This window comes from Oncorhynchus mykiss, chromosome 19 (assembly GCF_057628025.1).
Source record: "Oncorhynchus mykiss isolate SJ-2025 chromosome 19, ASM5762802v1, whole genome shotgun sequence".
NCBI classification, from domain to species: domain Eukaryota; kingdom Metazoa; phylum Chordata; class Actinopteri; order Salmoniformes; family Salmonidae; genus Oncorhynchus; species Oncorhynchus mykiss.
In genome coordinates, this window is record NC_143040.1 from 17,636,110 (window position 1) to 17,651,985 (window position 15,876).

Here is a 15,876-nt window from a genome sequence, read left to right on the forward strand (position 1 = left end):
GTGGTAACACAAATCTTGCTGCTGTGATGGCACAGTATTTCACCCAGTATCTATGGAAGTTTATCAAAATTGGATTTGGTTTCGAATTCTTTATGGATGTGTGTAATCTGAGGGAAATATGTGTCTCTAATATGGTAATTAATTTGGCAGGAGGTTAGGACATGCAGCTCAGTTTCCACCTCATTTTGTGGGCAATGTGCACATACACACATTCTCTTGAGAGCCAGGGTCTGCCTATGGCAACCTTTCTCAATAGCAAGGCTATGCTCACTGAGTCTGTACATAGTCAAAGCTTTCCTTCAGTTTGGGTCAGTCACAGTGGTCAGGTATTCTGCCACTGTTTACTCTCTGTTTAGGGCCAATTGGCATTCAAGTTTGCTCTGTTTTTTTGTTAATTCTTTCCAATGTGCCAAGTAATTATCTCTTTGTTTTCTCATGATTTAGTTGGGTCTAATTGTGTTGCTGTCCTGGGGCTCTGTGGGGTGTGTTTGTGTTTGTGTACAGAGCCCCAGGACCAGCTTGCTTAGGGGACTCTTCTCCAGGTTCATCTCTCTGTAGGTGAGGGCTTTGTTATGGAAGGTTTGGGAATCGCTTCCTTTTAGGTGGTTGTAGATTTTAACGGCTCTTTTCTGGATTTTGATAATTAGTGGGTATTGGCCTAATTCTGCTCTGCATGCGTTGTTTGGTGTTTTACGTTGTACACAGAGGATATTTTTGCAGAATTCTGCATGCAGATTCTCAAATTGGTGTTTGTCCCATTTTGTGAATTCTTGGTTGGTGAGCGGACCCCAGACCTCACAACCATAAAGGGCAATGGGTTCTATAAGTGATTCAAGTATTTTTAGCCAGATCCTAATTGGTATGTCGAATTTTATGTTCCTTTTGATGGTATAAAAGGCCCTTCTTGCCTTGTCTTTCAGATCGTTCACAGCTTTGTGGAAGTTACTTGTGTCGCGGATATTTAGGCCCAGGTATGTATTGTTTTCTTGTGCTCTAGGGCAGCGGTGTCCAGATGGAATTTGTATTCGTGGTCCTGGCAACTGGACTTTTTTGGAACACCATTATTTTTGTCTTACTGAAATGTTATTTCAGGGCCCAGGTCTGACAGAATCTGTGCAGAAGATCTAGGTGCCGCTGTTGGCCCTCCTTGGTTGGGGACAGAAGCACCAGATCATCAGCAAACAGTAGACATTTGACTTCAGAATGTAGTAGGATGAGGCCGGGTGTTGCAGACTGTTCTAGTGCTCTCGCCAATTCTTTGATATATATGTTGAAGAGGGTGGGGCTTAAGCTGCATCCTGGTCTCACCCAACGGCCCTGAGGAAAGAAATGTGTTTTTTGCCAATTTTAATTGCACACTTGCTGTTTGTGTACATGGATTTTATAATGTCGTATGTTTTTCCCCCCAACACCACTTTCCATCAATTTGTATAGCAGACCCTCAAGCCAAATTGAGTCAAAAGCTATTTTGAACTCAACAAAGCGTGAGAAGACTTTGCCTTTGTTTTCAAATCAAATCACATGCACCGAATACAACAGGTGAATACAACCTTACAGTGAAATGCTAACTTACAAGCCCTTAACCAACAATGCAGTTTTAAGAAAATACCTAAAAAAAAAGTTACAAATAAAAGTAACAAATAATTAAAGAACAGCAGTAAAATAACAATAGCGAGGCTATATACAGGGGGTATCGGTAAAGAGGCACTGGTTAGTCGAGGTAATTGAGGTAATATGTACATGTAGGTAGAGTTATTAAAGTGACTATGCATAGATAATAACAGAGAGTAGCAGCAGTGTAGAGGGGGGGGGGCAATGCAAATAGTCTGGCTAGCCATTTGATTAGCTGTTCAGGAGTCTTATGGCTTGGGGGTAGAAGCTGTTTAGAAGCCTCTTGGAACTAGACTTGGCACTCTGGTACCGCTTGCCGTGCGGTGGCAGAGAGAACAGTCTATGACTAGGGTGGCTGGAGTCTTTGACAATATTTAGGGCTTTCCTCTGACACCGCCTGGTATAGAGGTCCTGGATGGCAGGAAGCTTGGGGCACTGCCCTCTGGCACTGCCCTCTGTTGGTTTGTTTGGTTGTTAATTAGGGTGTGCAGGGTGAATACGTGGTCTGTCGAACAGTCATTTGGTAAAAAGCCAATTTGACCTTTGCTCTGAACATTGTTTTCGGTGAGGAAATGTACAAGTCTGCTGTTAATGATAATGCAGAGAATTTCTCAAGGTTGCTGTTGATCCATATCCCCCGGTAGTTATTGGGGTCAAATTTGTCTCCGCTTTTGTGGATGGGGGTGATCAGTCCTTGGTTCCAAATATTGGGGAAGATGCTAAAGCTGAGGATGATGGTAAAGAGTTTTAGTATAGCCAATTCAAATGTGTGGTCTGTATATTTTATAATTCCATTTAGGATACCATTAACACCACAGGCCTTTTTGGGTTGGAGGGTTTGCATTATGTCCTGTAGTTTGCTCAATCTCTGTCTCTATCTCTCTCTCTCTCTCTCTCTCTCTCTCTCTCTCTCTCTCGGGCTGAAGTCTCTCTGTCTCTGTCTCTGTCTCTCTCTCTGCCTCTGTCTCTCTCTCGGGCTGAAGTCTCTCGCTCTCTCTCTCTCTCTCTCTGTCTCTCTCTCTCGGGCTACAGTCTCTCTCTGTGTCTTTTGGTCTCTCACTCTCTCTCGTTCTGTCCTGAGCTGCTGTGTACAGATGTTTCATCATTGCTCCCCCCATCCAAACAGGCACTTATAAAAGAGGCTTGTGGTCCAATCAACCATTTGTTGCCAAAATGAGTGTGCTTGTGTAGTGTTTATTCCCTGGGTCCGGGTCCCTGTAGTGTTGCTCTCAACTCAGCAACACTCCAATTATTGGATTCTCTAGTTCCTTTAGTGGAGGTGAGGCCGTTAAGGAAGGTGAACCAGCTGCAGGTCCACTATGGTACTTTAATCTCTCTCCCACTGGCTCCCTGCAATGGAAATGATCATGGATGCAATCAGGCACAGAGTGCTTAAGAACTCAACTTCATACCCTTGAACTTGCTGGGTATTATTAAGACCTGTGTGTTTAGGTGATTTAAGTGAAGGCGGACTAGCGTCTCCCCTGACATCATTAGAAGTACCATGATCTGCAGCATTATATTAAACGCATGCATTTATGTTAGACATTTCCCTTTGTCCTAATGAATAAATAATATGGATCTAGTCAGGGAAGTATTCTGTTTAACTTGTTATCTCAAATCAAACTGTGTTGGTCACATGCGCCGAATATAGAATTCAACGTTGACTTTACCGTGCAATTCTTTACCGTCCAATCTACATGTAGGTAGGGGTCAAAGTGACTTGGCAATCAGGTTAGATAATAAGCTGAATTGCAGCTATGTGTGTGTGCCGTCAATGTGCATGTTTTTTTGTATGTGTGTGATGGAGTGTCAGTGTAAGTATGTGTGTGCGTGTGTATGTGTGTGTGTGTTGGAGTGTCAGTGTAAGTATGTGTGTGCGTTTGTATGTGTGTGTGTGTTGGAGTGTCAGTGTAAGTATGTATGTGTGTGTGTGTTGAAGTGTCAGTGTAAGTATGTGTGTGCGTGTGTATGTGTGTGTGTGTGTTGGAGTGCCAGTGTAAGTATGTGTGTGCGTGTGTATGTATGTGTGTGTGTGTGTGTTGAAGTGTCAGTGTAAGTATGTGTGAGCGTGTGTATGTGTGTGTTGGAGTGTCAGTGTAAGTATGTGTGAGCGTGTGTATGTGTGTGTTGGAGTGTCCGTGTAAGTATGTGTGAGCGTGTGTATGTGTGTGTTGGAGTGTCCGTGTAAGTATGTGTGAGCGTGTGTATGTGTGTGTTGGAGTGTCCGTGTAAGTATGTGTGAGCGTGTGTGTTGGAGTGTCAGTGTAAGTATGTGTGAGCGTGTGTATGTGTGTGTTGGAGTGTCCGTGTAAGTATGTGTGAGCGTGTGTATGTGTGTGTTGGAGTGTCCGTGTAAGTATGTGTGAGCGTGTGTATGTGTGTGTTGGAGTGTCCGTGTAAGCATGTGTGGGTAGAGTCCAGTGAGTGTGCATAGTCACATCGGTAGTGTAAATTCCCTCTGTCATAGCATTGTTTGTTTCCTTTGTTGTTGTTGTGTTTATATCAAACAGATCATAGATTTATTTGTAATCTCACTCTGATCACTGTTTCAATGTTTAAACTGGGCTTGCCCTTGGTTTCTTGTGTCGAGGTCTATAGACTCCCCTGACTCTCCTGATAGCCCTAAAACAGGCCTATTTACCCTCCCACGTTTGAAGTGGTCCTGAGAGAAGACTTGACATTTTCCATTGGGACCACTCTACCATCGGTTTGATATCAAATTAGGCAGTCAGCAGGAAATCTTTCTCTCTCTTTCCTTTATTTAATCATCAATTGTTGTTCTCCTCAGACAAAGACCCCCCGTTTCAAATATGGGCTCTCAAACACGAAGCGCACTCTGGAGGAGAATGATCTGAATTACTTCAATTGCGAATGAGCAAATAAAGAGGAAAGCCTCCGGAGCGCCGGCCAGGCATTCAGATTGTCCTCTTTGTCGTTGGTGGAGGAGAGGCGGGGCGGGAGCGGGTTGGGCGAGGAATGTTGATTCGCCATGGGTTCATTTTTATCTCCCATCATTATGGTTCTGCCTCTGGTAGTCCTCTGGTTGTCCGCCGCTCGTTAATTGTTGTTAGCGGTCTGTGGGTGAAAGGGAGGGGTTATTTAGGCCCTCGTAAACAGACTAAACACTGGCTACGCGGCGCGCTACGCGGCAGGCGGCACCCTCACACTGAAGACGGTACACTCAGTCGACATCAAAGCATAAATTAGGCAGCTATTACTGTTGGATAAAAAGCCTTTGAGATGATTTGTAGGAAGAACGGAGTGGTGAAGAAGCCCCCTCTACTGAGAGTGACCATTACAGACGTGGTGGAGACGTTTGACTCTAATGAAGTTTAATAAAGTTTACCCGGGTTGTCTGCTCTCTCTCTTTCTCTCAGCCATGTATTTTCTCTCTCCTTTCATCTTCATTGCTAAAATGTATTAGAAGTAATGAGTGTATTTTGCCCCCCCCCGGACCAGGGAGTGTTAGGGGGAGGGACGCACGGGGCAGACAGACACACACACACACACACACACAAAGAAGACAGAATGTTTTATGTTTGTTTTGATAACCGACCACCAAAGTGCCTCCTTTATTCATTATTTGCTAAATGAATTATTCTTTGAAACTTTGCTGCACACTTACTGGGTAATTATGAGGCAAGCCCTAGCCTGCCTGCTCTCTGGATTGCACCGCGGCCAGCCCACGCTCAGAAGGCATGGGAACTAACGCTGTGCTGTGAAACGTCAACATATAGATAATAAGCATTTCACAGGACCAAGCTGAGAAAGTATATCTCTACAGTGATATCTACCTGTTTAGTCAGATACTGTGTTATGTCACTTTACGACATGCCAACAGATGTCATAACGCTACACACTGAACAGTAGTATAAACACAGCAGGGTTCAGGCTACTTTTTGTGGTATTTGTATGTTGTAATGTCAATATTGACAGATGCCATCATCAGATGAGATCGTACTTAACAAAAATACTGTTCTTAGGGTCTGAAATCTCAAATCTGGTATTTTAATGCGGCGGGCACAATGGACCTCCTTAACCGTTTTCACTAGTCCACCACAGTAATGCCTGAACATGGAGGCCTATTTACCTCCCGTATCAATGCCCCGTGGCTGAGGAGGGAGAGGTGCGCTCCGGCTCCGCTCAGTGACTCACTGCTTCACTGTTGTTGTTGCATTATGGCCTGTGGCCACGAGAACAGAGAGCTGTATGAACTACAACACTTTACTGCTGACAGCGGAGGCTTATCCGTCCTCCCTCCCCGTCTGTACTAGACACAGGCTGTGTCCCAAATGGCATCCTATTCCTTATATAGTGCACTACATTTGACCAGAGCCCTATGGGCCCTGGTCAAACGTAGTGCACTTAATAGGGAATAGGGTGTAATTTGGTATGGACACACAGACAGACTCTTACCTTTCTGGGCTTAAAGCTGCAGAGAGAGGGGAATTCCCCTCTGACTCAAAATGATGTCTTTCCTCACCTCTTCTTCAGGGGGTACTGACATGCTCTCCTCTCTAGTCATAGAAAGTTTTGTTTTACCCCCTCTCTCTTTCTCACTCACTCTTTCTCTGTTCTATGTTTTTATGTGCCAAGCATGAAATGGGAGAGAGTGAGATGGAGGGAAGGCCTGGCGCGTGAAAAGCACAGCGGTCAAAAGATGATGTACTGCTCTGTGATCCCCGGTGGGTCGGAGCTGGCGGTGTGTGCTCTAAGCTCTGTTAGTCTACTCTAGAGGAACACAGGTAGAGAAAAGATCAAATGACTTGGAATAGATGGCTCAGGGCTCGGCTGGCTCCGATGCTACTACAGTATTCCAGGAGAGAAGGGTTTTAACAAACAGCGTAACAGAGACGTACAACACAGAGCCGTCATTACCAAGCCGAACGCATCTGTTCCGTCTGTTTTCTTTCATTTTGATGCTAGCGGAGGTAAAAGCGTTTTTTTCCCTCGCTTTCAAGCCTGCTGAGTTTGTATTCTACCTCAGGCGAGGCGTTATGAGGGAATTGGAGATGGATTTGCTGGCTTTATTTGAACAGAAGAGAAAGGGGAAAAAGAGAGAACAGGATGTGTGATTGACCACAAACATTGTTCTATGACGCTGTCAAGGGTTGGACAGGAAAGCATCTGTTTTTGGATTATTAAAGTCTACCTATCAGTAGTGTTCTGGAGGGCCACTGTAGTGGATCAAGTGTGTCCTTACACATGCCTGTTTGACCAGGAAACAGAAGTCACTGGCTGTATCTGAAATGGCATCCTATTCACACGGCCAAAAGTAGTTCCCTATATAGGGAATAGGGTGCTATTGTGGACGCCGAAAATATCAGGGGTGAAGCCCAGAAGAGGATATTGTAATGTAGAGAGTTGAATTACTGCTATAGGAAATGCACCTTGAATGCGTTTATTCAAGCACCGCGAAATATTGACTTCCGTAGATTTTAGTGGCATGATTTTCCCAACCACTGTTCTATGGCTAAGAGTAGTACATTATGTATCTGATCTCAGAACAACAGGGGGGTTAGCTGTTGTTTCTACTCATTTTACTCTGAGCCGTTCTCCTGTGTGTGGCCGGGCTGATAGATACAGACACTCCTCAGGCAACCCTGGTGTTATCCCCTCTTCCTTATGTATTTATTCAAAGAGATATCTAACATCCAACCAGCCTCTCAACCCTCTAGAGAGGGCCACGCTCCCCCTTCCCCCCCAGGGAACCAAATAGACTGCAAATAAACATCTGTTATTCAAATTGATGCATTCACACTAAGGAATCACACGAGCCTATGAAGCGAGAGGGAGAGGGAAACGGAGAAGGGGGCGAACCGAACGGGAGGGAGTTGGGAGTTAGCAACCTCTCATAAAACAATTATATGCAGTTGACAAAAAAAAACAGGAATTTGCATCGGGCCTTGGGTCTGTATTTTAATTGAACAACTGTTGGGTCTGACGAGACCTCCAGTACTGGCTGCTGGATTGAGGGCTAATAAAGCTGTGTTCACACCGCAGCCCAGAGGCCTAACGCCACACCTCACCACGCTGGAGATGTGAGGTAAATGTTTGGTTGAGAGGGAGAGCATATGCAGTAGAAGGTGATCTAGTTGGGTTGAGGAATAAGACAAGGTTTGCTTAGAATGCCTCGTAGTACTGTCACCTATGATGTCTTCTTAGGACCTACGGACAGTCATCTACCGGTAGCCGCCTTCAATGGAATGTGTCTCTGTTTGCTTGCTTGTGTGTGGCGTATTGGGCCACACTCTGACTGCATTCATGTATTAGATATGTTTAATATGTCTCCTATATATACTGGTTCTTTACTAGGGTGTCATGGTGGGCAACCAGAAGGTCCCCGGACACAAAACAAAACCCCGTCTGGAATCTAATCCGGCATCACTGAGAGAAACATGTTCATCCTTCAACAAAACAGAGTGTCTTCAATATGAACTTGGGTGTCACGTCGATACGTCCCGGCATCGGACAAGGCATAAAGGAGAAACATTAGAAGGAATTGGGCCGTTCCACACGCGGCAGAGTTGAGTTAATTTGTCCCATTAACGGGCTGTATGGATACATAATAGTATTCCTGGGGCAGTGCTGGGAGCTGGAACCTGCATCGACTGCAGCTCATTTACAGAGGAAGATCTATAGTGAAGCAGCGACACGTCTCCATCTGCCTTCTCTCTGTCTCACCCCCCAGAGAGGGTCAATAGTGGACTTATTTACACTGTGGGTACGTTAGCCCATTCATCTGTTATTATATCTTATTGTCCAGAAGGAACCTGCAAGTATTTAGTTAGACAGTGTATACCATGTGTGTCCTGTACATACGACTAATACAACTTGAAGCTAGGCCTTGAGTCGCACCGTATTACTGTGGTGAACCCTGAGCCATTTCACTCACCTCAAGCCTGCTAACTACCCTGCCCCCTAACCCAGAACTACTCACATTTTACTGCCAACGACCGGTAAGAACATTCAGCAGTCCATGTTTATGTAAGTGAAGACATCATTGGAGGAAGAACGGAACAGAGCGGAATGGACGGAACAGTACAGAACAGAACACTAGAAGGCCGTCACCATGTGTGTTTACTAACAGAACCAGGGTCCAAGCGGACACGACCTCACTAGCACTCATATGGCGCTGGTCTGGAGGTGTGTAAGGTTTCATTACTGGACTGTTCCATGCTCCTAGTTGAACCTGTATTATAATAGCCACCAGTCAGTCAAGAAAAGAAAATCAGGTTGAGTGATGCCACTGGAACAGTAACAGTAGTTCACACAGACAGTGCTTCTCTCTCTGGCTTCGCCATCTCCCCGGATGCTTGGGGCTGTGGAGGGAAGGGGCGGGGAACGAGGTGTGTGTTTTCAGGTGCGACGGTCTCAGCGGGACCTATACCCGTGTCCTCCGCAGACTTCTTTTTGGGTCCTAATAATAACTTGAAAGTGCAAGAGTCTCGAGCATGGCTCCTTTCCTCTTAATTAGCCTTTAGCGGGAATCAAGCTAATCGCAGAGAGTTAATTGGGCTCATACACACGTCACACACACACACATTGTACCTCCTTACCTGGGTTTCATGTTTCTTGTCACTTTGATTTCCACATGAATTAAATCCAGCCTTAATTAGCTAGTCTTCCTCTTCATATTAATCATCTCGGTATCGTAGAGGAGGATTTGATGCCACGCTTGTCAGGTTAAAAGTAAAATGGAGTCGTCACGTACAGTCAATGGTTGTAATGTGGAATTAGAAGTGTCATTTACAGGAATGTAACAAGATGTTCCCTTTCCTTGGGTCCAGGTGTGTTGAGAGAAGAGGAGGGCTAGTCTGACACAGAAACTGCCCTTCCTGTCACTAAAGTCTTGAAGAAAAACGTTGTGTTTTAAGTGTTGTTTTTTGATGTGTGTGGTGGTAGGACTAACCTAGAGGAGGAGCTGGATGTGTTGCGTGTCCAGACTGCTATGGACCGGGCCACTGTACAGGAGCTGAGGCTGTGTCTTCAGAACGAACAACAAGGTTAGCCTTTTCACTTCCATACCATAGAGTTGGAAAGAAAGCCCACCCAATGTTTGCTCGGGATTATAATCCATTGGCTGATCCATCTTGGTGACCTGGGTGGAATTGTGTGACCCTCGTTATAATATTAGAAGTCCCACCCAGTGAAATGATGAATGCATTCAATTGTGCTGTCCATGCTAAAAAAGGCTTTGTGGCAAGTGTGCCCTCTATCCAACTCTATGGTCCACACTCTCGTTTAGAGGCTGACTGACAGATCAGAACCCCATCAAGCTCTTTTGCCCCATTTTCCTTGTCTGAAAGAATGTGTCCTCCATTGGTTTTCATGATCAAGCGTACTGTAGGTATCAAGCAACCCCCCTGGATAGTGTCTTTAGGCTAAACAAGTCAAAGAGGAAACACTGAATGAGGGGTGCGTTTAAAAGCTCATGTTCTAATAATAGTTTTGAATGAAAACACAATTTATAATGTATAAGTACTATCTCTCTATATGTCATGTATATCGAAATATCAAATTACTTTACTCTTGCTATGTAACTACTGTAAAAAAAAAAAAACATATGTAGAATGTGTGTAGAATGTACATGGAACAACAAAAGAAAAAGCTGTAAAAACAATGTCAATTTTTTCCCAGAAGGGGGGGGTGGTGGTGGTGTAAGGTCCCCCCCCCCCAGAAAAACACTGAATAACGGCACACATGTTGGTTTAACATACGTAGGTCGAACATCTGTTAAACGGTAGTGTTCTGACATGCTTGTAATGTTGTACCTCCTCAGCTACTTTTTTTGTGGGGGTTGAACACCACATTTTCAGTGGAATTAACAGGACAATTCAATTAAAGCCTGATCAACCTGTTCTAAATTGACTGGGATATCAAAAAGAAGGCATCTTTGCATCTTCTTTGCATAGTGCATTCCTCCCCTCCTAATTGTAGAACGTGCATCAATTTGTCTGTGTCCCAAATGGCACCCTATTCCCTACATAGTGCACTACCTTTTATCATAGTCATATGTGCTGGTCAAAAGTAGTGCACTATATAGGGAAAAAGGTGCCATTTGGGACTCCAATCTGCATCGCTTTGTCAAATACTGAATAACTACAGTGGCCCTTTTTAATTAACGAGTTCAATAACCAATCTGTTCTCCATCACTTTAATTTACCTGATGATTAATGATGGTGTCTGTCGGCCAAATGCAAAACCAGGGCTACAAAGGATGCCACTAATTAAGATGGCGGATCCCATTGACAATCAATGGCATAATCAGAAAAGCTGAGAGAGACTGGCTTTGAAAGTAATGGTTTAACATTGTATCCTGTCTGTCACCCAATCAACCAAATTCGAGACCTATAATCTCTACCCGGCACCACCTGACTGAAAGCACGGCTACAGCCACAGAATGTTTCTGATTTATACTACTGCCTTTCACTTTATAATAACGTAAAGGCCCAATCCCAATTTTAAAAACTGTCTAGAAATATCACAGTTTGGCCCTTTTAAATTAATCCCAAGGATTGATTGTGACTAAAGTGATTATGTAATTGATTGACATACAAGATGTAAATGGAAATTGCTAACTCTGAGGCCAGCTCATCATAAACCAACACTGTAGCAGCTCAAGTCAGGCCCTGGCAACACAAACCCAGAGATCCATAGAACACGTTTACAAGCTGCCCCGGAATTTACTCTTGCGGAACCCCTCTGACCCAATCAAAGGGAGAGAAAGGTTCAAGCAGCAACCCAACCCAACCCCATCACAATCCAACCCCATCACAACCCAACCCCATCAAAATCCAACCCAACCCAACCCCATCACAACCCAACCCCATCACAATCCAACCCAACCCAACCCCATCACAATCCAACCCAACCCAACCCCATCACAATCCAACTCAACCCAACCCCATCACAATCCAACCCCATCACAATCCAACCCAACCCAACCCCATCACAATCCAACCCAACCCCATCACAACCCAACCCAACCCCATCACAATCCAACCCAACCCAACCCCATCACAATCCAACCCAACCCAACCCCATCACAATCCAAACCAACCCCATCACAATCCAAACCAACCCCATCACAATCCAACCCAACCCCATCACAATCCAACCCAACCCCATCACAACCCAACCCAACCCCATCACAATCCAACCCAACCCCATCACAACCCAACCCAACCCCATCACAATCCAACCCAACCCAACCCCATCACAATCCAACCCAACCCAACCCCATCACAATCCAAACCAACCCCATCACAATCCAAACCAACCCCATCACAATCCAACCCAACCCCATCACAATCCAACCCAACCCCATCACAATCCAACCCCATGACAATCCAAACCAACCCCATCACAATCCAAACCAACCCCATCACAATCCAACCCAACCCCATCACAATCCAACCCAACCCCATCACAATCCAACCCCATCACAATCCAACCCAACCCCAACCCCATCCCAATCCAATCCAACCCCATCACAATCCAACCCAACCCAACCCAACCCAACCCCATCACAACCCAACCCCATCACAATCCAACCCAACCCAACCCCATCACAATCCAACTCAACCCAACCCCATCACAATCCAACCCCATCACAATCCAACCCAACCCAACCCCATCACAATCCAACCCAACCCCATCACAACCCAACCCCATCACAATCCAACCCAACCCAACCCATCACAATCCAACCCAACCCAACCCCATCACAATCCAACCCAACCCCATCACAACCCAACCCCATCACAATCCAACCCAACCCCATCACAATCCAACCCCATCACAACCCAACCCAACCCCATCACAATCCAACCCAACCCAACCCCATCACAACCCAACCCAACCCCATCACAATCCATCCCAACCCCATCACAATCCAACCCCATCACAACCCAACCCAACCCCATCACAATCCAACCCAACCCCATCACAATCCAACCCAACCCCATCACAATCCAACCCCATCACAATCCAACCCAACCCCATCACAATCCAACCCAACCCCATCACAATCCAACCCAACGCCATCACAATCCCGCTAACGAAAGCAAACAGATGAAAGACAGCGCTCCGTGGCGGAGACCTTTGTGGCTCGGCCCGTAAGGGGCGGGAGACGGAGGCGTGGAGGAGGAGGTGATGGGGTTGAGAAGACATTTGAGCCGTTAGACTTTAATGAATACTGTAGCATTGGGACCTCCTCCAAAGAAAAGTGACTAGAGAGCACCTGACTCCCTCCATATCAAGGTACTAGTGCCGAGGCGCCAACTCCCCAGCCACCCCCCAGCCCGGGCGCGAGCGGGATAATTGTCTCCCTATCTGGTTATGTACACAGCGCTGCGCGGCAGCCCTCGCTTATTTGGGCTCTGGTCTGATTGGATGTGACAAGTCGGCGGAGACGAAAGAGACGGCTGATTTGAAGTAACAAACTTCCCTTTCCTTTCCTTGGCCATGCAAAGGAGAATGGTGGGAGGAGCAAAGGAGAATGGCGGGAGGAGCAAAGGAGAATGGCGGGAGGAGCAAAGGAGAATGGCGGGAGGAGCAAAGGAGAATGGCGGGAGGAGCAAAGGAGAAGAGTGGATCCACCTCTTTCTTTCCCGTTCTCTCGCTCTCTCCCTCTCCCTCTCTCCCTCTCTCCCTCTCCCTCTCGCTCTCTCCCTCTCGCTCTCTCGCCTCTTTCTCCTGCATCTCACGACAAAAGGTCAACTGACCTGAAAAGTCGAGTGCCTGAATATTTAACATGTTCAACCTTATCTGACAAATGAGTTTCCTTGTACCGCCATGAAAGTTTAACAAGAAGGAGTGAAGGGAGGCGCAAAAGTTTTGTCTTCGTTATTATTTTGCCTCAACCTTTTTATTTACATTTTTGGGGTCAAAAAAGAGGGTAGTTCCTACACCAAACAGACAAACTCCTATTCCGTTTGTGATTTTTAAATGTATTTTTTCTCGCTTGTAGCAGCAGGGGAATCTACTCACATACTTGTTCTTCGTCTTCTTCACCGGTGAATGTTAGAAACATAATAATGACTTGTTGAACTGCTCCCAATAAAGGCCGATTTTATTGGTTGGTGAGGCGTTATTCTACTGGGTGTGGATGCATGGTGGGCTACAAAGCAAGCAGGGCAGCCAGGGTTTGTGTGTTCACAGGGGAGTTGAACATTTCTCCACGTTTGTTTAAGATCTCCAGGGCTGGGGGGGGTTGTGTTTTCACCAATGTCTGCTTTTGATTGAACATCCTAGTTGGATGCTTAGATAAAGTATTATTAGTGGTTCTTGATAAAGACTATGTCCTAGGGTTTTAGAATAGAAATGGATATTCTAGGGTAGATTTATTGATTCTAATCCCCGAATATGACAAATCACTGTCTTCAATTGCTCTTTGCGTTGGCATTTTATAATGGTTTTAGATTTCTGAATAATTGCCAAAGTGATATAATTTAGAGCTCTCTTGTCTTGAACTTGAACACGGAGGATTCAAAGGTTGACAGTCAGACACTGGCAAGTCATGTGTTATTTTCTGACACTATTTTCAGAAAAGAACAAGTAGCCTACAAGAATAGGCTTACGGCGTGAAAAGAAATCAATTAGACATAATTAATTAAAATTGATTTAATAATCTCTTTTTTTCCCTCCTTTTTCATCTACCTATGTGGCTGGCTGAAAGGAAGCAGACACTTGTCTTGTCTTTGTGTCACAATAACATGCTTTGTCCTCGTTGGCAGAGCTTCTTCACAAAGTGGCCGCTGATCCGGAGGTCAAGAACAGCACTCCCAAAAAGCCCTCTGCCGAGAGAGTGGAGCAGTCGCTGAAGAAGGTACAGTAAAGTGCTCTTTGTCACCGCCAATAAAAGAAACCCGGCGAGACAAAAGTCTTCCTCACCACAATACCTACTTAAGTTATTTCTGTAACACTGAAGTGGGGAGAAATACACTGTCTCGGCTCTTGGAAGTTTTAGGTGGAGGTTTTGTCGTTGAGCAGGCATTTTTCCGGTCAAAATAACAATTAGAAAAACATATTTGAAGAGTATTCAATGTCTGCTAGTTGTTGTAAAGGCTTTCCTCTGAGAACTACAAAACAACCACAAATTATGTTTTTTAAATGACTTCTTCCCAGGCCCCATCACTCACCGTGAGTGTGATAATCCTCCACAATGACGTTGGTGAAGTGCCGTTCGGGGGATGTTAACAGGGGATGTAAAAGCGTGCTCGTACGCCCATAACAGTCATGCAGTGGTATGTTGAAGAGGATTGAGAGGGACACAGGGAACTATTTTAACGGGGAATTAAATTGTTCCGGAATCATTTCTAGCAGATGATGCCATGGCGTCTAGCGCCAACAAATGCCATATGGCGGGCGGTTTAATGGAGACTGTCATGGCATCTATTACAGAGTGACAGTACCATGTTAGTATAATAACCAACAGGGGTCGGGAGAGGAGGGGGAGGAAGGAGGAAGGAGGGGGGGAGGAGAAGAGCAGCACTCATTTATGTTTCCAGGCATGGTGGGTAATGGAAAGACGTTTTGGGGAGGCCCGGTGAGGAGCATGCACTGTATGTGTGTGTGCGGTAAATTTGACATGTCTCACCGTAAGGCGATAATCAGGCGGACCGGAAAGCCGCCCTAATTTTGTTTGAATGGCACCGTGCTGCTTAAGCAGAGGGCAGAGCCGTGCCCAATAAAAGAGAGAGATTGCCTGGGGGTATAGCTACACCCAGCTTGTATCCACTGTTCTGTTTAACCGTTTCCACCAAAGAGACAAAGGGGTGGTCCTGTTTTCAGTGTTTAGTGATAGGTGACTGGTCGGGGGACTAGCAGTCAGATGTCTGTAGCCTCTCTAGGAGGAGGGGGGACTAGCAGTCAGATGTCTGTAGCCTCTCTAGGAGGAGGGGCGGCTAGCAGTCAGATGTCTGTAGCCTCTCTAGGAGGAGTGGGGGGCTAGCAGTTAGATGTCTGTAGCCTCTCTAGGAGGAGAGGGGGGGGGCTAGCAGTCAGATTTCTGTAGCCTCTAGGAGGAGGGGCGGCTAGCAGTCAGATGTCTGTAGCCTCTAGGAGGAGGGGGGGGGCTAGCAGTCAGATGTCTGTAGCCTCTAGGAGGAGGGGCGGCTAGCAGTCAGATGTCTGTAGCCTCTCTAGGAGGGTGGGTCTCAGTCAGAATGGGAGTGTTTACATTTCAGTAATTTAGCAGATGCTCTTATCCAGAGCAATTTGGGTTCAGTGCCTTGCGCAAGGGCACGTCGACAGATT

The 15,876-nt window shown here is 45.8% G+C and overlaps 1 protein-coding gene across 1 annotated transcript in view; it reads left to right on the plus strand.

Moving 5' to 3' along the window:
• Nucleotides 1–15,876, plus strand: part of LOC118960365 (centlein) — a 135,772-nt gene that overhangs the window by 67,318 nt on the left and 52,578 nt on the right. The window contains exons 15-16 of the mRNA XM_090210302.1: nt 9,520–9,620; nt 14,355–14,446. Coding sequence (XP_090066428.1) covers nt 9,520–9,620; nt 14,355–14,446 — 193 coding nt within the window. The remainder of the gene's footprint in view (nt 1–9,519; nt 9,621–14,354; nt 14,447–15,876) is intronic.